Below are 20,812 nucleotides of genomic sequence, written 5' to 3'. Positions count from 1 at the left end.
CGGTAGAAGCCTCCATTGCTAGCTAGCTTGCTAGCGCTCGACAGCTAGCTAGCAAGCTAGTTTAAGTCATATAACCTAGGGGGATCTCTAATACAAGGTATATTTGGCTAACCATATTACCATTGTATGAGTAATGTTATTCTAAAAGCGAAATCCAAACGTTACCTGATGGCATACGAGGGTCTGAGAAGGCGTCTTCGCTGGGCTCTCTAATTGACATCAAGTGCGTGGTGATGAGAGCTCGTAGTTCTGAAAGACTAGCAACAAGTTCTTCCATTGTCTCCATTGATAAAATGCCTTCGAGTCTTCTTAAATTCACCAGTGATGAATGAATAGGCATCAATTGTGCGTGGCGGGTAGCCTTGTTGGGAAGCTCTTTCTAATTCTTTACATTGTCTTGAATTTGTTCAATAACATTTCAGAAATCGGTTGGCGTCGATATGTTCTCTGTAGTGTTGTCTTCTGTGAGGTGTGGTCTTCAGCAGCTAATTTGCATGTTAACTAGATATCTTCAGAAGCCAATTTGCATGTTAACTAGATATCTTCAGAAGCTAATTTGCATGTTAACTAGATATCTTCAGAAGCTAATTTGCATGTTAACTAGATATCTTGTTGGCAATAGTTACTAGTAACTAAAGAATAGGTACTGTCTAATGAAAAGTTACTAGTAAAACGGGAATAGATACTAGTAACTATTGGAATAGATACTAGTTGGATACAAATAGTAGATATCTGTAAAGCAGAGCCCCATAGAATACAATTGTAAAAATGTGCAATTTGTTACTAGCAAAACGGGAATAGATACTAGTAACTATTGGATTAGTTACTAGTAACTAAAGAATAGTTACTAGTATCTAATGAAAAGATACGGAAAGGGACATTCCTAGGCTTACCAGGAGAAGGATAAGGAGCAGCCTAACCATACGTCGCCGCCAGACCGTGTGGATTTTTGAATGGGACTAATGGGACTGCAAACGAGAGACTGGCGGCGACTTGACGGAGACGCCATTTAAGGAACGTCTACCGGCGGCGACGACGCGACGACGCATGTTCGAAAGTATAAAAAAACCTTACGCCTACCAAGTACGTCTGAGATAAGTACGTCGCCAATAAGCCGTGTGAGACAGACGTCGTCGCCAAACAACACACCTACTAAGTAGCTACGTCGCCTAAGTCACTGACTTGTTTTGTCAAACCTTATTGAGGGAAATCAAGTCGTGCATAAGGATACATGTTTCATATGTTAAAATGTCTTTATTGAGAACTATAGTAGCCAACTGTGCACAGCCTGTAGCATAGAGTATTTTACCGCAGGTGCAGGGAGTGCTTTTGCACCCCCTACTGTTGGGATGAAAACATTACATTTTCAAATTAATGTAAAAAAACGAAGAAATGTTTTTAGAACACGTTAAAGTGATGTCAGAGTTGTATGTTATAACCTGGTTTGTTGTACTCTAGTGATTAATTATACATTTTAAGATCTAGTATTAATTTTTAGCATGTTTTTGCACCCAGTTTTAAAACCTAGAATCGCCTGGTTTGCTTGACCCGATAGTTTCCTCAAGGATCACAATGACTCTTGCTTAGAGACTTGTTGCTCTTGTGGTTGATGGTAACTGATTTCAATTGTTGTACTTTCTGTGAAATATTTTGTTTTTATTGTTGCTTGCTTTTGTACAGGTACACTTGCACTTATAGCGGAGTCAGGTAGCTGAGCGGTGAGGGAGTCGGGCTAGTAATCCGAAGGTTGCCACTTCGATTCCCGGTCATGCCAACTGACGTTGTGTCCTTGGGCAAGGCACTTCACCCTACTTGCCTCGGGGGAATGTCCCTGTACTTAGTGTAAGTCGCTCTGGATAAGAGCGTCTGCTAAATGACTAAATGTATATAGCGGTTCATGTTGTTTAATTGTAACTTGCTTAACTACATGCTCTTATGGTTCTTCCCTTTGGCACTTATTTTGGTTGTTCACAATATGTGCTTCATGTTTTGGCTACTCGCAATGTTTTTGGGGCTATCTTATTGTTATCAGTGACCTATGCACTTTGTAAAGCTCTCTCTTGGAAGTTACTTTGGATAAAAGCGTCTGCTAAATGAATAAATGTAATGTAAATGTAAACAATCTAACATGGTTAATGCAATCATCAGAACAGGCATAACCTCCCAATCACTACAAGTCATTCAGGTAATGGTAATTTCCTATTGACAGCTGTGAACAGTATCCTTTCTCAAGTAGGATTTAACAATTATAGCCTACCGAAGAAGCCGTGATTTCACTGAACCACAACCTAGAATAGTCTAGGTGACCACAATACAGTTTGTTTCATGCTTGTAAAGTTTGCATTCATGAAATGTGTTATATTGCTTGTATTTGGTTATTTCCCAACATGTGGCAACAGTGCAGTTTAATTGTATTGAGTTTATTTGATGTGTTTGCTAACTTGGTGGTGCTAATGAGTTACTAATGAATGTAGCCTTGCTAATGGGAGTTTTAATTTATAATTTTGCCTTCTGACTACACTTCTCTGTTTAGCACTGGTGTAGAAGTGCAAGACAGCAAATTAAACATCTTCAGACCATCAGTAAAGGTTTCAATTTTTTTGTGTGGACGCTACACTAACAGAAACCAGCAGACTGTTAGAACATGATACAAAAGTGTATTTGTCACTAGCCTATTGATATTGCTTATAATATTAAGCTTTAACACATGATGCTATACCATTGAATTACAACTGCAGACAAACTTACAGGGTTAATACTGAAGATATATTAGATAGTACCCAATTGCTGTGAAAGTACCAAGTCAATAAAGTGAATCACCAAGTACCAGTTCAATCAGAATCAGAAAGGGATTTATTCGCCATGAAAGTTTGCACAGACAAGGAATTTGCTTTGGCAGGAAGGTGCATACAATAAACATATACCTAAAATTTAAATATGTGGACTAACTATACTAAGGGTACATAAACTAGCAGTACTAAGTGGGATTAGAATATAATTAAATATACAATAAAATATAAGTTGCCGTAAATTACAATATAAAAATACAAATATTACAAAAAATACAAATGTACAAGATACCATGTTGTAATGCAGTGCAAAAAGCAGAGTTTTTTAAGCAAGAAGTCATTTGAGTCAGTGTGGTCCCTTGGCCTTGTTGAAGAGGCCAACAGCGGAAGGGAAGAAACTGTTTTTGTGGCGTGAGGTATTGGTCCTGATAGACCGCAGCCTTCTGCCGGAGGGGAGTGACTGAAACAGGGAGTGTCCAGGGTGGGAGAAGTCGGCCACAATCTTCCTCGCTCCCCTCAGGGTCCTCGAGGTGTGCAGGTCCTCGAGGGTAGGCAGATTGCAGCCAATCACCTTCTCAGCAGTATGAATGATACGCTGCAGTCTGCTCTTGTCCTTGGCAGTGGCAGCAGCGTACCAGACGGTGATGGAGGAGGTGAGGATGGACTCAATGATGGCTGAGTAGAAGTGCACCATCATTGTCTTTGGCAGGTTGAACTTCTTCAGCTGCCGAAGGAAGTACATCCTCTGTTGTGCTTTCTTGATGAGGGAGCTGATGTTCAGTTCCCACTTGAGGTCCTGGGAGAGGATAGTGCCCAGGAAGCGGAAGGACTCCACAGTGTTGACTGGGGAGTCAACACTGTGGAGTGTTGTTCTGGCTGCACCAGGTCACCAGGTTGGCCGCTTCCCACCTATAATCAGACTCGTCTCCACCAGAGATGAGCCCAATAAGGGTGGTGTCGTCCGCAAACTTCAGGAGTTTGACGGACGGATGACTGGAGGTGCAACTGTTGGTGTACACTGCAACTGTTGGTGTACAAGAAGTACTTCTCTAGTTAGAGAACCCCGGAAATCTTGGCAGAACACTGAATTAACAGACAAAACAAGACAAAAAAGAGCGCACCTAACGACCGAGGCAGCCATCATCGGCGCCATCTTGGATCATGCCTCACTGGTCCACTGTTTTGTCCTCACAACAGGTTTACAGAGCTTTAATTTCTGCCTGTATGCAGGAATCAGATGGACCATGGTATGGTCAGAATGACCCAGTGCTGCACGAGGGACGGCATGGTAGGCTCTACTGACTGTAGTGTAGCAGTGATCCATTTACATTTATTCATTTAGCAGACGCTTTTATCCAAAGCGACTTCCAAGAGAGAGCTTTACAAAGTGCATAGGTCACTGATCATAACAACAAGATAGCCAAAAAACATCGCGAGTAGCCAAAACATGAAGCACACATTGTGAACAACCAAAGTAAGTGCCAAAGGGAAGAACCATAAGAGCATGTAGTTAAACAAGTTACAATTAAACAACATGAACCGCTATAAGTGCAAGTGTACCTGTGGAAAAAAGCAAGCAACAGTAATAAAAACAATATATCACAGCGAGAACAAAAATTTAAAACAGTTACCACTAACCACAAGAGCAACAAGTCTCTAAGCAAGAGTCATTGTGATCCTTGAGGAAACTAACATCGGGTTAAGCGAACCATTCCTAAGTACCGTTGTACTCCCGGAACAAGTGCGTCTTGAGCCTTTTCTTGAAGGTGGAGAGACAGTCAGTATCTCTGATGGAGGTGGGGAGTTGATTCCACCACTGGGGGGCCAGACAGGAGAAGATCTTGTGTTGGGACCGGGCGGTCTTGAGCGGTGGGACCACCAGGCGGTTGTCTGAAGAAGACCGTAGGTGACGGGTGGGGGTGTAAGGCTGCAGGAGAGACTTGATGTAGACGGGTGCAGTCCCGTTCACTGCTCGGAAGGTCAATACCAGGGTCTTGAATCTGATACGGGCCATGATAGGTAGCCAGTGGAGAGAGACGAGGAGCGGGGTAACATGGGAGCGTCTGGGTAGATTGTAGACCAGGCGGGCCGCTGCGTTCTGAATCCTCTGAAGAGGGCGGGTTGCACATGCTGGGAGACCAGCGAGCAGCGAGTTGCAATAGTCCAACTTGGAGAGGACAAGTGCTTGGACTAGCAGCTGGGTGGAGTGCTCAGACAAGTATCTCCTGATCTCCTGATCCAGAGTGTTCTCTTCTCTGGTTGGGCATTTGATGAATTGTCTGTATTTAGGGAGTTTGTGGCTGAGATTACCTTTGTTAAAGTCGCCGAGTACAATAACAAGGGAATCCGGGTTTGCTCGCTCCACACTCAGAATCTGGTCGGCGAGCATGCGTTGGGCCTCTTTAACCTGTGGACCCGGTGCCATGTAAACGCCGACCAAAATGAGTGACGCAAATTCTCGTGGCGAGTAAAAAGGTTTACAGTTTATAAAAAATGATTCCAGATCCGGAGAACAATTTTGCAGAATCACTGTCACATCTACACACCAGCCACTGTTGATGTAGAAACAAATACCACCGCCTTTGGTTTTGCCGGAGAGTGCAATGTCCCGGTCATCTCTCACGAGTTGAAAGCCTGCCAGATGTAATGCAGTGTCCGGGATCGAAACGCACAGCCATGTCTCCGTAAAGCACAAAACCGAAGATGAAAGAAACTCTCTGTTTTTCACCATCAGTAGCTGAAGTTCGGCCATTTTATTGCACAGTGAACGTACGTTGGAGAGGAAAAAAACTTGGAAGCACTGTTCGGATTCCACGTCTGCGAAGCCGAACTAACGCTCCCGCTCGCTTTCCCCTTCTACGGCGTTTCACTGCATGAGCAAAGCCTAGCGCGGCACTGGCTAGAATTCCCACTAAATATGCCGCTGGAAGCAGAAAAGTGGGAAACTAAACAAGACAAAACAGAGCGCACCTAGCAACCGAGGCAGCCATCATCGGCGCCATCTTGGATCGAGCGCACATGTAACATGTAACGTCGCACATGTGCGATTCTGAACATTTCAACCGACTATTTTACGATAGACAAAAACTATGACAAACGCTATAGTATGGCTTCAAAATTTACAATTAGGAGGCTAACAAGTAACACTAGCAGGTAGTAGCATTGCTACGAGTATTATGATAGGTTGCTAGGTAAAGGAAGCTAACTAAAGCTAGCTAGCTTCCGTTTTAGAAAATTAACTCTGGTTGAAGCGTCGGAAATATTTAGAACTCACGCATCTAAAGGTTAAAGAATCATTTCTTACCACTGGCGGCTTGAAATGCCTAAAAGTTTTATTGAAACGTCTCTGATATTAGTTCTCGCAGATTTTATGTCATCTGATCGGCCGTTTTGAGAACGCCGATCAAAACCATTAATGGGAATATCGGCTGATATGGATCGGCGCCGATCAGATCGGAGCATCCCTAGTCTTTTGGCATACCAACAGTGGCCTAGTAAGTGGCCTTACTAGGGATCCCCAAGAAATTAATAACGCTTTCAGGAATTTTTATGTATCACTCTATACTTCAGAACAGCAACCTACCACTGATGACCTGTTAACATTTTTTGCTAATCTTTCCATACCAAAACTATCAGAGGACACAGCTGAAAATCTTGATAGACCAATCACTGCAGAAGAGGTGCAGGAAGCTATTATGGCTATACAAAGTGGTAAGAGTCCTGGGCCTGATAGATTCCCAGTTGAGTTTTTCAAAACATTTTCTGCAAAGCTCATTCCTCTGCTTCACAAAATGTTCACTGAGTCTCTTGTTTCAGGCATTCTTCCCAAAACTTTACGATCTGCCCAAATTTCGCTTGTCGCTTTTGTCGCAGAAATTCCAGTCGATTATCGTTGCGTCTATGTTTTATGCAGAACTAGTTTTTTCAGAGCGTAATAGGATTTTGGTGGCACGGTTCGACACGTGATCGTTCTACACCAATAAGGTAGCTGCTTTTTGTCAACATGGATGGATATGTTTGGCAAATAGAGGATGGGACCTTGCACGTAACAGAAATTCGGCCCCTGACAGTGTTTTGCATGTGATACACTGCGGCTGCAAAAGTGCGTGTGAGACAGGCAGATGTTCATGTTTTTCTGCAGGACTGTGTTGCACAGACTTATGTCGTTGTTGTAATTGTGCCAACACAAAAGAAACTGAGGAACTGGAAGATAACTGTCCTGACACTGACAGTGAGGACTGAGTGTCCTTAATCTGTTATTCCTTATTCTGTTTTGTACAGTTTTAAAAATCATATTTCATATTTTTCATTACGATTGTTTTTATGGTTGATCAGGGTTTTCATTTGTGGAAGAATGAATGAATGTTACAACAACGACATAAGTCTGTCGTCCCCCCCCCCCCAGGTTAATGTAATAGCCTACTTTAATAACTAGTGTAATATTGCACATATTTTCGTACTATTTCCCCTAAAGCAATAAGGTTAGGCTACTTAGAGACCTTCCACTCATAAAGTATGTCTGCTTCATTTGAGCTTGATAGGCTAAGCAATCTGTAGCAAATAATAACAATAAACCCACTATTTATTAATTAAAACTACTTCTGCATAGTAATGCACCGAAAATACAAACGTAAGCAAAGGCAGCAATCGCTATCGAATCAACAGACATGTGCAATTTAGCTAGCAGGGGAATAATACAGATCACCAGTTAACTTAATTTAAATTAGCAAGAATATAGACTAATACAATAACAGGCTTAAATTAACTGACAAGTTAGCTATACGACTTCTCAAAGACGCACAATCTCAACTGCGGTGTGAAGCGCGTATCCATGCTATTCTCCGACATGCACTCGCACAATCACATAGACGTCCTAAAATTTTGTACAGCCCTATTTCTGATACCATGGCAGCATAAATGTAGTCGTGGCGGGCCGCCACGGCAAAATAAACATAGGAAACACTAACGTGCAAGGTCCCATCCTCTATTTGACAGCCATATCGATCCGTGTTGACAAAAAGCAGCTACCTTATTGGTGTAGAAGGATCAAGTGTCGAACCGTGCCACCAAAATCCTATTACGCTCTGAAGAAACTAGTTCTGCATAAAACATAGACGCATCGACAATCGACTGGAATTTCATCGACAAACTTTTTTTTGGTAGGTAAGCAGGACTCGTTCTTTTTTATGAGCTAAAGATTGTGTAGATGCCAGACTGTGGAGCGGGTTGAAACAATAACAGGGTTCACCTTACGGCCTAGTTAGCGTGACATGCAGTGATTTTGTTGTTCGTTTGACACCCTCAAGTTTTAACAGAAGTTATTAAGTGGTGGCGGATTAACCCTTTGACGCGTACGTTCTACATTTCTTGACTGGTCCCCCAGAATTAGTTATTTATGAGCGTAAGTTTGTTATAATCTCAACGTTCCAGAAATTGATTATTACGAATTTCTATACAAGTTCACCATTTCTTGATTCGCATTTGAAAGTGACCTAGTTTGCACCCCGTATTAGTGACAACTACTCAATTCATTGGTTATTTTGTTTATCCCACCTACCTTCTGCATTATTTTGTACTCATTATAATCCGACCACACAAACAACGTAACATAGCCTAGTAAATTATCAACAACTGATGATTGTCAACCATGTGAGCCATAGGCGAGACTGGAGAATGACTCCCAGACCCCTTGACGAAAGGCGATCAAGCAAGCTCATGCTGCTTGGATACCTTCAAACCTTTTTGGTTGGCTTCTACTTTTCTGGGAAAACCTTGAGAGAGTAAATTATTTATAACCACAAATTATACACATACCAGTGGCATGATATTGAGACGAAAGCATGACTTGTTGTTTTCCACGATCTGATGTTTTTGCTAGCTATCTCGTAACTTGCTATGTTTAGTCTAATTAGAGCAAACACAATAATGCAGACATCCATTCTAAATTGATGGCTCGGTTTTGTGATCTCTTGCTACCATCTACTGCCATTACTTTCCGTGTTGATAGAACAAGTGTAATTTGTTTGGAAAATCTAGGCTAGGGCTACTTGATGGACGACATGTAGAATAAACCAGACTTTATGCTTATTCAATATAACAACCTATTGAATTGACAAGACAGTAATGTATGATTGTAATGTTTCATAGGGTACTGAACACACCTCTTGTCATATCACTTGACTGCATGCTGTTGACCGTTTTCTATATATTAAACATCTCCCTTTCTAATTTTACAGGTGAATGTGAATGTTGGCCCGCACAGGAGAGCAAGAGACAGAAAATGTAGAAAGATGGTTGCACTGCTGTACAAATTGTCCATGTATAGTACATGGCCTTCTCTCAGGTGTCGAGCAAGTAAGGTCAGCACAAAGCGACTATTCCCTGCTGAACATCAACTAAACCGTTGAGCACTTAATTCCTTGGTGTACCAGCAGCGGCTGAAAACCCATCTCCCATCCCACATCTTCACCACATTGCATAGAGGGACTATAGAGAGCATCCCGAGGAGCTGCATCACGGCCTGGTTTGGGAACTGCACCGCTTCGAACCGCAACTCTGCAGAGGATAGTGAGGACAGCCGAGAAGATAGTCGGGGTCTCTCTTCCCTCCCTCACAAACATCTATACCTAACGCTGCCTCCACAAAGACACATGCAATATGGACAAACCCCACGCACCTCACACGCACCTGTACATCATCAGACTCCACTCAATATTTTTGCATATGGCTGCTACCTCAATAACTGATGTCCACATATTATGTATTGTATTAGTATGTTATGTTTACATTCAGTTTCCCTTGCACTAGCTTACTTGTTTACATTCACAATATCCCCACTTCTTGGTGTCTTGAGGCATTTGTCACAAATTTCATCTTGTCTTATTGGACCATATTTATTGACCTAATTCCACACAGTTGTTGTAGTTGTCTAGGTTATGTCTAGGTCCTGGAAGAACGTTGTTTCGTTTCATTGTGGTACATCATCAAGGGTCACATTTGTTGCCGGAACACAAAAAAATCAAAGATGGCCTCTAGTAGCTCAAAACGAGACGAAAGACAGACGCTTGTTGGATGTTTTAGATGCATATTTGTGAACGTATATTATTTCGACCTCAGGTTGGTTGTACAAAAGTAACATGTGTTGAAAGTGATAGCCAAGTCAAGGAAAATTGATAATTTCATGGTTTACTAGGTGACGTGAGTAAAGCGTGAGTTATTTTTGGTTAGCTGTTAACTAACATTAGCTAAACTAATTTGTTTGTACGTTTTCATATGGATAATAAAGGTAAACTTTCTCAAAATATACAGTACATCGAGACTTATGTTTATAATATACACAGTCTAATTTTTAAGACTTTATTGTTACACAATAAGCCAAACTGGACATTCTAAGGACGCGTTCTAAACATACGGGTATGTCCGTACGCTTCAGGGACCAGCCAGGACTGGACATACCAGTATGTTCGTACGCGTCAAAGGGTTAAACAGAAGGCTATATAGCATTTCCCGTTTTGGGTTTTGGCATTTTGATGTGATCATCCACATTAATGATCAAACTTTTATTTTGATGTTTTTTGAATATTCAACGTCATAAACGTAGTAGTGGAAACTTTATTTTGTAATGTTTGGTAAGTTTCGGCACTTTTCAGTTAGAATTTGCCACGTTACAGAGCCAGACAAGACTTTGCGGACGGTCCACACATTCTCACGTCTGCTCAAAACTTTCCGTGACGGCCCGCACATTCTCACGTCAAGTAAATCTTTATACATCCCAAAGTGTGCGTGAAAACCAGCATACGCAAGCTTTTTGTGTTATATCAGCTGACCAAACAAGCTTCATCAGGAACAAATTTAATTTTTTTTATGTGAGGCGTTTCAACATTCAACATCATATACCACCCATCTGAATCCCCCATTCCAGAAGTTGTAGTGTCCTTAGACGCCGAAAAGGCTTTTGATAGGGTTGAATGGAGCTACCTTTTTTACACCCTTGAAAAGTTTGGTTTTGGCAAGATGTTTATTTCTTGGGTTAAATTATTATATACTTCTCCACTCTCTTCAGTTCGTACCAATAACACCTTCTCAAAATATTTTCAGATAGGCCGTGGTACAAGACAGGGTTGTCGACTATCACCTTTGCTCTTTGGTTTGGCCATTGAGCCATTGTCTCTTACTCTGAGCCAGACTTCACTGATAAAAGGTGTTATGAGAGAGGGTCAGGAACAAAAAGTTTCATTATATGCGGATGACCAACTTTTATACATTTCAGACCTAGCCCAATCTCTCCCACGTGCTTAACATTTTAGATACATTTCATCATCTCTCAGGCTATGAACTCAATTTACAGAAGAGTGAATTGTTTCCAAATATAGCTGCAAGCAGCAATGAGGTGGCCAAGCAGGTAAAGCAGGTAAAATGAACGAAAAACATTTTAGACATCCTCAGAACAGGGTTCTGAGTAAATACAGCTTTGAATCCATCAAAGATTTGCTGATACGACCCAACTTCCTGTTTGCTGGCTTTGCCGCAGATTTTGATTGGCTGTACCGATCAAACCGTTTCAAAAATCTAAAATAATTTTGATAGTTTGTGTGAGGATTGCCATGACTATATACAGCTAGACTACAGGTAGCTAGTGACTGCGTTGTACCTGGCTTCCTTTGCAGTGGCTTACAGTCTCGCTAAACAGAAAACCAGTGACATGGCAGGCTCGTTGGCTGGATTCGAACCTCTTACGTTGCCCTTGCGAGGACACCAATTTATCCTAGTGAGCTATTCTCAGTGCTGGAAATTACTGTGTTCAGTTACTGTGTAAAAATATAAGCAGTTTTTCAACTGGCAAGCGGTTGTCAGATTTGGCCCAAGTTTAAACAGCTGTAATTCAGTCCTATTTTGACATGTCAAGGTGATTGTGGTCTGCAGATAATCTGTGCCAAATTTGGTGACTATTGGATACATTTTGTAGGAGGGGTAGGACAAAAACGTTTTATTAATTCATTCAAAATGGCGGCATCAATTCAGCTGGTATCATAAGTTAACATGCGTCAGACAGGGAATCGCCCCCTAGCGATTAGATGACACAACCTTTTGTGGTCCTCTTTGGAACAGGGTCCCGAGCACCTGTACCAAGTTTGATGTCAATTCAGCAAATATTTCCTGAGATATGATCTCACTTCCTGTTTTGGCGGCTTCATCGCCAACTTTGATCAGCTTTACCGGAAAAACTGTTTTGAAAATCAAAAACCATGTGAAAACGTTTGTGAGGCTTGATCTGAAGATAATTGGTGCAAAATATTTGCTTATTGCAGCACCACCTAGAGGTGAAATGGCATGACCTATTGGACCTCTTTAGAACAGGGTCCCTAGTCCTTATATCAAATATGGTGTCAATGCAGTAAAGAGGTGCTGAGATATGACCTCACTTCTTTTATGGTGGCTTGGTTGACGACTTTGATTGGCTGTTCCAGTCAAAAGGTTTAGAAAATCAAAAAAACATTTTGTGAGGCTTAGTCTGAAGATGATCTGTGCCAAATTTGGTGAAGATTGGACAACTTTATTAGCCTGGCTCTTCCCTCCTACGTACTTCCGCTCAATTTTATGTTTGCTTCTGTACATAGGTCTGGCCATGAAGTACGTAAGTCAGATTTTTCAGGTTGATTTTCTACCGGCGAATCAGCGAACAGAGGGAGTGGCTGAGAATGATGACGTTGATGTCGTGCGCTAGTTTGTGTTGTTGTTCCGTAATGGCGGCGGAGAAAGATGCGAGCAAAGCCATTCGGTCCGTTGTGGCAACGCTGCCAAATATCCAACAGCTAAAGCCGGAGCAAGAACAAGTTTTGCTGAGTTTTGTTGGTGGCCATGATGTTGTGGCCCTCCTCCCCACGGGGTTCTGGAACAGTTTGATTTTCCAGTTACGGCAGCTAGCTCTGTTACAGTAGTGGTGAAGGAATTTGCTAAGGCGAACGCTAGCGATTGGTTATGGCAGATCAGAGTGGCTCTGGGCAGATCCAATAGTTTTAAACTTCAACAGAGTACCTGCCTACAAGGAAGTCAACTCTTGTCAATGGCCCGGGGCCAGACTCTCTGTACAAATGCAATGTACGAGAGTCTGGTTAGGACCAGGCTACAACTTTATAGGAGAGGTAGCGAAAATTTTTTATATTCATTCAAAATGGGGGCCACATCAATTCGGCTGGTATCACAAGTTAACATGTGTCAGACACGGGATCTACTAAGATATCACAAGACAAAGGATTCACTTAAATAAGTATATAGTGTGATCAACCTTAAAGATCTGGAAACAGATGCGTCGTCATTTTGGATGGACATGTTTGTCTTTAAAAGCTCCTATCCATTCAAACCATGTTTTCACACCTTCCTTGTTAGACAAGTCGTTTTTGAATTGGCAGAGATTAGGTATTGAATCTTTCTTTGACCTCTACTCCGACGGTGTTCTTTCCTCATTTGACCAGCTCTGTAGCCAATTTGACCTCCCCAAAAGTAACTTCTTCCGCTACCTTCAGGTCAGAGACTTTCTGCGTAAAACACTACCGGTGTTTCCAGCACTGCCACCATGCAACCCATTTGAGGTGCTTATAGAGCAACCTGACTCATTTAGGAGGATCATTTCCATAATATCCAACAAGTTTACACAGTAGCGCCACTCACTGCTTCCATCTTTAAAAGCCGATTGGGAATTTGATTTAGGTGAAAGCATTACCGACGATGTGAGGCTCTCTATCCTGCAAAAAGTACATGGTTCATCGATTTGTGCTAGGCACAGCCTAATGCAATGTAAAATTCTGCACCGCTCACACTGGACCAACCCTAAAACTTTCAAGACACTTCCCAGACATTAGTCCCATCTGCAGTCGATGCCATTCATCCCCTGCTACTCATGCCCACATGTTTTGGGCTTGCAGCAAACTTAAAAACCTTTGGTCTTTGATTTTTGAAGCTTTCTCAGAATGCATAGGTGGGGATATAACCATCAGTCCTTGCCCAGTCATGGCCATTTTTGGTGCCTCCCCAGACCATCTTAAATTGTAAAAAACACAGTCAGATTCCATTGCTTTTGTGACTTTTATTGCCAGACGTTTAATCTTACTCAAGTGGAAAGATCCCCATCCTCCCACTTTTACACACTGGATTGAAGGTGTGCTGTATTTTCTTAAACTAGAAAAGATAAAACACTCATTAAGGGGCTCTGTAAAGAGGTTTTTTGAGTTATGGAACCCTTTTATCACTCATGTCAGAGATAAAATCCAGCTACCTGCAATGTAAATCATCTCTACGCATGCCTATTGCTCAACTTAAAATGTCAGCTCTGTAGGAACAATCATCCTGTGTACTCACTGCCTAGTCCTGTGTTGTCTTATTTTTTATATTTAGTTATTTTTAGGTGGGGGGTGGGAATTTTGATAACCTTGACTTTATTGTGTATGTTATTATACATTGCATTTACATTGAGTCATTTAGCAGACGCTCTTATCCAGAGCGACTTACAGTAAGTACAGGGACATTCCCCCAAGGCAAGTAAGGTGAAGTGCTTTGCCCAAGGACACAACGTCATTTTGCACAGCCAGGAATCGAACTGGCAACCTTCTGATTACTAGCCCGACTCCCTCACCGCTCAGCCACCTGACTCCCTGACTTATATGTTATGTCTATGTAATGTTGATCTTGACTACACCAATTATGCAACTATGTATATTGTGCTGTATAATAATTTGAAAATCCCAATAAATAAATAATAATAACATACAACATCCTCCACTCCCTCAATGTTAAACACTTACTTGATGGCTTTGTTTTCCCCTCGACCGCGCACCGAGTCTGGAGGGCTAGCTGCCTCAACTCCAGGCTTGTTCCTCTTCCCCTAGAGGGATCGAAAGAGAGAGAGCGAGTGGGAAGTAAAGGTGTAGGGATGGAGGAGTAGAGCAAGAGGGGGTAAGAGTGGAGAGAGAGGAAGTGAGGGGAGTGATAAGCAGCACGAGTGAAATCTTTACTCTCTCACCCATTGCAGACAGTGTCAGCTATGCATGGTGTCTTTATTGCAGTTTACATCCAAAAACACTTAACCAGCAGAGGATCCATTACACAGCCTTTAAGAAGGCCATCAAGTGCCAAACAGGTTGTGAAATGATTGTGAAAAGACACAAAATAGCAACAGTTTGGATGGGAGTCAGATAGCTGAGCTTGGATGGAAATGTAGGATCAATCCATTGCTTTGACACAGGCCCTACACCTGATTACCATACAGAGTGAATGTGTGTGTGTGATATGTACAGTAAAGATAAATGCTGTTTGGATGTGTATCAATGCTGTTTGCATGTGCTTGCAACCCTACACATGAATGTGTATTCATGGTACACACATACTCACAAACACACAAGATACAGTACTGAGTGAAAGCTATATTGGTTTAATGGACTGGATTATCTAACATGTACAGAGAATAAATCACTTTGATAGACAAAAACAGTGTAAACATAACCTCATCAAGTAGTAGCAGTAGTAGCAGCAGTAGTAGTAGTAGTACAGTTGTAGTAGGTACTTTATTTATCACCAAGGGGAAATTGAGGCATTGCAGCAGGCAAGAAGAGGAAATAAGAATTGGAAATAAAAATGTAAAACCGTTAACTGATTTAAAAAATATATATGCACAATTGACAAATACAATAGGAGAAATATAGCTGCAAGCAGCAATGGGGTGGCCAAGCAGGTCAGATGACCCAGAAGAAACTTTCGACATCCTCAGAAGAGGGTTCCAAATACACGCAGCAAGTTTGGCGTGAATCCATCAACGATTTGCTGAGATACAACACAACTTTCTGTTTGGCGGCTTTGCTGCCGATTTCGATTAGCTGTACCGGACAAACGGTTTCGAAAATCTAAAATCATTTGATAGTTTGTGTGAGGATTGCATTGACTATATACAGCTTGACTACAGGTAGCTAGCGACTGCGGTGTACCTGGCTTCCTTTGCAGTGGCTTACAGTCTCGCTAAACAGAGAATCAGAGACATGACAAGCTCGTCGGCTTTGGGTGGATTCTAACCTCTGACGTTGCCGTTGCCAGGACACCAACTTATCCTAGTGAGCTATTCTCAGTGCTGGAAATCACAGAGTTCAGTTACTGGTTAAAAATATAAGCAGTTTTTCCTGTGGCAAGCGGTTGTCAGATTTGGCCCAAGTTTAAACAGCTGTAATTTAGTCCTATTTTGACATGTCAAGGGGATTGTGGTCTGAAGATAATCTGTCCCAAATTTGGTGAATATTTGATACATTTTGTAGGACGGGTAGGACAAAAACGTTTTATTAATTCATTCAAAATGGCGGCATCAATTCGGCTGGTATCACAAGTTAACATGTGTCACACACGGGATCGCCCCCCTAGAGGTTAGAGGACACATCTACAAAGCACAATAAATCTGACTCTTCTTAAGTATAGATCCCCTGAGATTGAAACATTATCATTACCATTATGATTATACTGTTAGACAGCTACTGTGGCATACCTGGCTTCACTAAACAGATAAACCAGTATCATGACATGCTTGACGACTGTGACTGGAATCAAACCTAAGACCTTGCACTGCAGAGGAACCTGTCTTATCCCAGTGATCTATTCTCAATGCTGGGAATTACTGTGTTCAGTTACTGTATAAAAAAAGTAAGCCGTTTCTCCTGTGGGAAGCTTTGTCAGATTTGACCCAAGTATAAAAAGCTGTAATTCAGTCATATTTTGACATATCAAGGTGATTGTGGTCTGAAAATGATTTGATTACATGTCCATGAAAATAGGAGCAATGCCGAACGAGGAGTTCAAAAAAGTATGTTTTTATGAAAATTCCAAATGGCCGACGCCCAAAATGGTGGACACGGGACAATGTGATATATTTCGACTTGGTATGCCACGTACAATCAGAAGAGACCAATCTTGTGATTTATGACAAATCTGTTCAGAAGTTATGATGCAAGAAATCCGATGCACTGGCTAGATGTAGCATCATTATATCTACAAAGCACAATAAATCTGACTCTTCTTGAGTATCAATCCCCTGAGAATGAAACATTATCGTGACCATAATGAATATACTGCTAGACAGCTACTGTGGCATACCTGGCTTCAATAAACAGATAAACCAGTTCATGACATGCTTGATGACTGTGGCTGGATTCGAACCTAAGACCTTGCACTGCAGAGGAACCCGTCTTATCCCAGTGAGCTATTCTCCTGTGGGAAGCGTTGTCAGATTTGACCCAAGTATAAAAAGCTGTAATTCAGTCATATTTTGATATAAAGGTGATTGTGGTCTGAAGATAATCTTTGCCAAATCTGGTGAATATTGGATACATTGTGTAGGAGTAGGGAAAAAAGGTGTATTCATTCATTCAAAATGGCGGCCTCATCAATTCATCTGGTATCAAGAGTTAACATGCGTCAGACACGGGCGTACAAGCTTCTGCTTGCGGAATGAATGCTCCGTGACACGTTTAATACAACTTGAGAAGTCTCCTTTATTCGTGGCGTGTGTGTAGTATCTAACGTCTTGCTCTGTTATATCCTACCGCCCTGCCCCCTTGTGGTAGCCTCATCTCCATGCCCATAACATTACGCCATTAACTAGACCCAGTTACATGACAACGGGATCACCTAACATATCACGAGACATAGGAATCACTTAAATACGACAAACAAATCAACAGTTATTGGTCAAAACACAATTTTGTCCTATTGTAGTGCCCCCTAGCTCAAATGACACTACATTTTTTCGGTCCTCTCAATAACAGGGTCATGAATCCATACACCAAGTTTGGAGTCAATAGGTGCGTTCGACATGACCTGACTTCATACAGCCCTGCAGCCGGCTGACTTGAAACAGTGAATTGTGGTTAGACTTTTTGTCCGACTTGAGACGGCGCCGAGGCTAGGTCACTGTGACGTAGCCATCAAAGTACCGTGAGATCGATTCGAGAACTGCAGGCTGTGTAGCCGAGCGCATTTTCTCAAGAGCAACTGCACAGGTTCAAATGACGACACAGCTATTTCATGATTGGCCAGACTCACACGCGACAACTTTGACGCGTGTTTTGTAATTATTCTGACACCTTCAGTTTTGCCAACGCTCAAATCCGGACCAAACTGTTTAATTTAATTAAAAATGTGTTGAAGAAAGGGTTTTAGTCCGCCTCTTCACTAACGGAAAGACTAAGTTTAATTATAAATGAAGTAAAGTAAGCAAACAGCGCTTGATCTGCCATGACTGACGTCAACGCAGCAAACCACGAGAAGCTGGAATGTCCGACTTCACAGAGCCGTTTTCAACTCCTCCCCGACTGCAAGCGGCTACTCTCGCCGGTCGTTTCATGCAGCCGCAGTCCATGTCGAACGCACCTAATCCATCAAAGATTCGCTAAGATATGACCTCACTTCCCTTTTTCCAGATCAGTTGCTGAATTTGGCTGTAACTAACAAACGGTTGCGAAAATCAAAGCTCCAGGGGATAACTTTTGTGAGGCTTGGTCTGAAGATAATTTGTGGCAATTATGAAGAAGATTCGAAAAGAATTGTAGGAGTAGTAGTGAAAACACGTTTCCGGCACACGTTAGCAACGACGCATTAGATACGACGTGCATAGACTGTTGCACAGCAAGTATCGTATCGTGCCGTGGTGTACTGGTAGCATTAAACATTAAAGAATGTATTTAAACTCAAGCTTGTGTGGTGCGTCGCTGTCTTCAATGCCACAGCCTAAACTTTATGTCAAAAAAGAACGTTTTTTAATTTCCATCGCATTCAAACAATCCCCTCAGTGTAGTTTGGTTAGCAACAGCAGCTAGCACTAGGCTACAGTAGAGTAGCTTGCTCCTACACAATTCGGCTTCTCCAGGCAGGGCTCTAGACTGAGACCAAAAAGTCGCTTTTGGCTTTGTTACTGACAATGATCGCTTCCAGCAAACTTCTTTTGAATTAGCCATTTCCGCCTAAATAAATGTCAAGCTTATTTACGTTTTTTGGGGGCATATTTTCAGTTAGCAGATGGTACTGTTTCAATCGCGATTCCATCTACCAGTAGCTAATAATAATAATTCCGGTGAGAACGTTGTTACTTAGAAAAGCTTGTTTCAAGGGGGTTCAGCTTGTTTCAAAGGTGGTTCTTAATGAATGAATGCAATATGAGTGGGCTAAATGCTTGAAAATATCACTACTGTAAAAAGGGAAACAGTTAAGGTGACGTTTTAGTCGTATAGGTTAATTGCATTCTACATTTACAGTACATTTAGTCATTTTAGCAGACGCCCGTATCCAGAGCGACTTACAGTAAGTACAGGGACATGCTACACTTCACTTTTTGTATTTTGAATTGTACATGAGCAGCAACAAATGTAGGCTATGCTTTTTAACCCTTGTGTTATCTTCGGGTCATTCTGACCCATCAGTCGTTGTGACCCACCGTCGTATTGCGACAACTTTACCACATACAAAAACAAAGTGAAGCATTTTCTTTTAACCGTCGCGCTGTCTCAGACCCCCCACATTGCGAAGGTAAAAAGAAAATTATTTTTATTTGTTTTTGTATTGGGTAAAATTGGGTAAACACAACGATGGTTCGTTATGAACCTTTGGGTCATGTGACCCGAAAGCAGCACAAGGGTTAAAGTAGGCATTTTTATATAAAATATACTGAAATATCAGTTGTAAAAATAGCAGTTAATAAACTGACCCATCTGCAAGCAAGCACACCCTAGTTCTCTTTGAAATGCTCCCTATGTGCTGTTGCACAGTGAGTGGGCCAACACACCCCCACAGAGAATGACAAAGATGTCAAGTTTTACGTGCACGCCTAGTGGCAGGGTGTTAGAGGGATGGTTCATATTCCTTTCTTGGAAGTAACTTTTAAGTATAACACTTTAGTGGCATGGTGGTGATTGAAAGGGGAGTGGGACTATGCCCTGTGTCCTGATTGGGGCCCAGGTAATCATGGGGAGGGGTTTAGCCTTTTTTAACTCCCAGATGGCAGAAAGATGGAGGAACGGAGGACGTAGTTATGTCCTCCACAATAAGATATCACGTTTCAACATCTCCAAACTATGCGATAAAATCTCAATTTGACTGTATACCACCACCTGCTGGATGTTTTGTTGAACACTTCTCAAAGTTTGCTAGCTTTGCTCCCTTCCTCCCCTCGACTACAGATCACGTCACACATGATCGTGTATTTTCATTGGCAAGACAAAGTAGTGTTAAGCTAGCGTTGAAATACACTCATATGCTAACCCATAGTAGCAGTACGATGACAACACAGACACACTTGTCTGAGTAAAGATCGTCGTCCAAGCGTCGCCCGAGTGTCGCCGAGTGGTCTTTCGGCCAAAGTAACTTTCCTATATTATTTAGACATGTAAACATCCATATATGTTCATGACATTTTACACGTAGATTGTTTGGTATGCCTAAAATAATACTACTTACACTTTCCTGGCGATAGCAAAAGAAAATGCTGGCAAAAAGACCGGAATTGTCCAAGATTGTCCAAGATTGTCCAAACCCTGTTTGGGTTTGGACAATAGTAGTTTACAGTGGTCGGGATTGGACACAGTGACGTTATGTATTAAAGTGACATTACCTGGACAGATAAATAGTAAACAGCAAAATGAGCAGGCTTTTGCTTCATTAAAAGCTAACTCGACAAGTCTCCGCACAGACTGAGGCAAGTTCGCACCACGCACACCAATTACTTCATTAACAGAACGGCAAAATACATTTTTTAAAGCTCTTAAAATTATACACAAAACTATATTAAATAAATAAAACCGACAACAGTACAGTAATGACAAAATAAAATGGAGGGATTTTAAGTGGAATTTTTTATTTTTTTATATTCGTTACACCTAGACAATGACAAACGTAACACGTTTTAAAAGTTTTAAAAAAACAATTTATTTTCACATACTGTACCTCTGATATAATGATTCTGCTCAAAAGTCTTTATAAGCTCAGCATATAAAAATAAACGT

At 41.6% G+C, this 20,812-nt stretch overlaps 1 protein-coding gene and 1 long non-coding RNA gene across 2 annotated transcripts in view; one reads left to right on the top strand and one right to left on the bottom strand.

Annotated features, from left to right (window-relative positions):
- Positions 1 to 20,812, bottom strand: part of syt7b (synaptotagmin VIIb) — a 210,488-nt gene that overhangs the window by 85,420 nt on the left and 104,256 nt on the right. Inside the window, exons 3-4 of the mRNA XM_067249495.1 lie at positions 14,588 to 14,667; positions 1,592 to 1,597 (exon numbers count right to left, since the gene is read on the bottom strand). Coding sequence (XP_067105596.1) covers positions 1,592 to 1,597; positions 14,588 to 14,667 — 86 coding nt within the window. The remainder of the gene's footprint in view (positions 1 to 1,591; positions 1,598 to 14,587; positions 14,668 to 20,812) is intronic.
- LOC136955779 (uncharacterized) overlaps positions 1 to 20,812 on the top strand; it is a 145,372-nt gene that overhangs the window by 54,513 nt on the left and 70,047 nt on the right. The window lies entirely within an intron of this gene.

Source organism: Osmerus mordax, chromosome 13 (genome assembly GCF_038355195.1).
Source record: "Osmerus mordax isolate fOsmMor3 chromosome 13, fOsmMor3.pri, whole genome shotgun sequence".
In the NCBI taxonomy this organism is placed as follows: Eukaryota; Metazoa; Chordata; class Actinopteri; order Osmeriformes; family Osmeridae; genus Osmerus; species Osmerus mordax.
The sequence above is the reverse complement of the archived record's forward strand: the minus strand, read 5'-3'. Positions and strand labels throughout refer to the sequence as shown.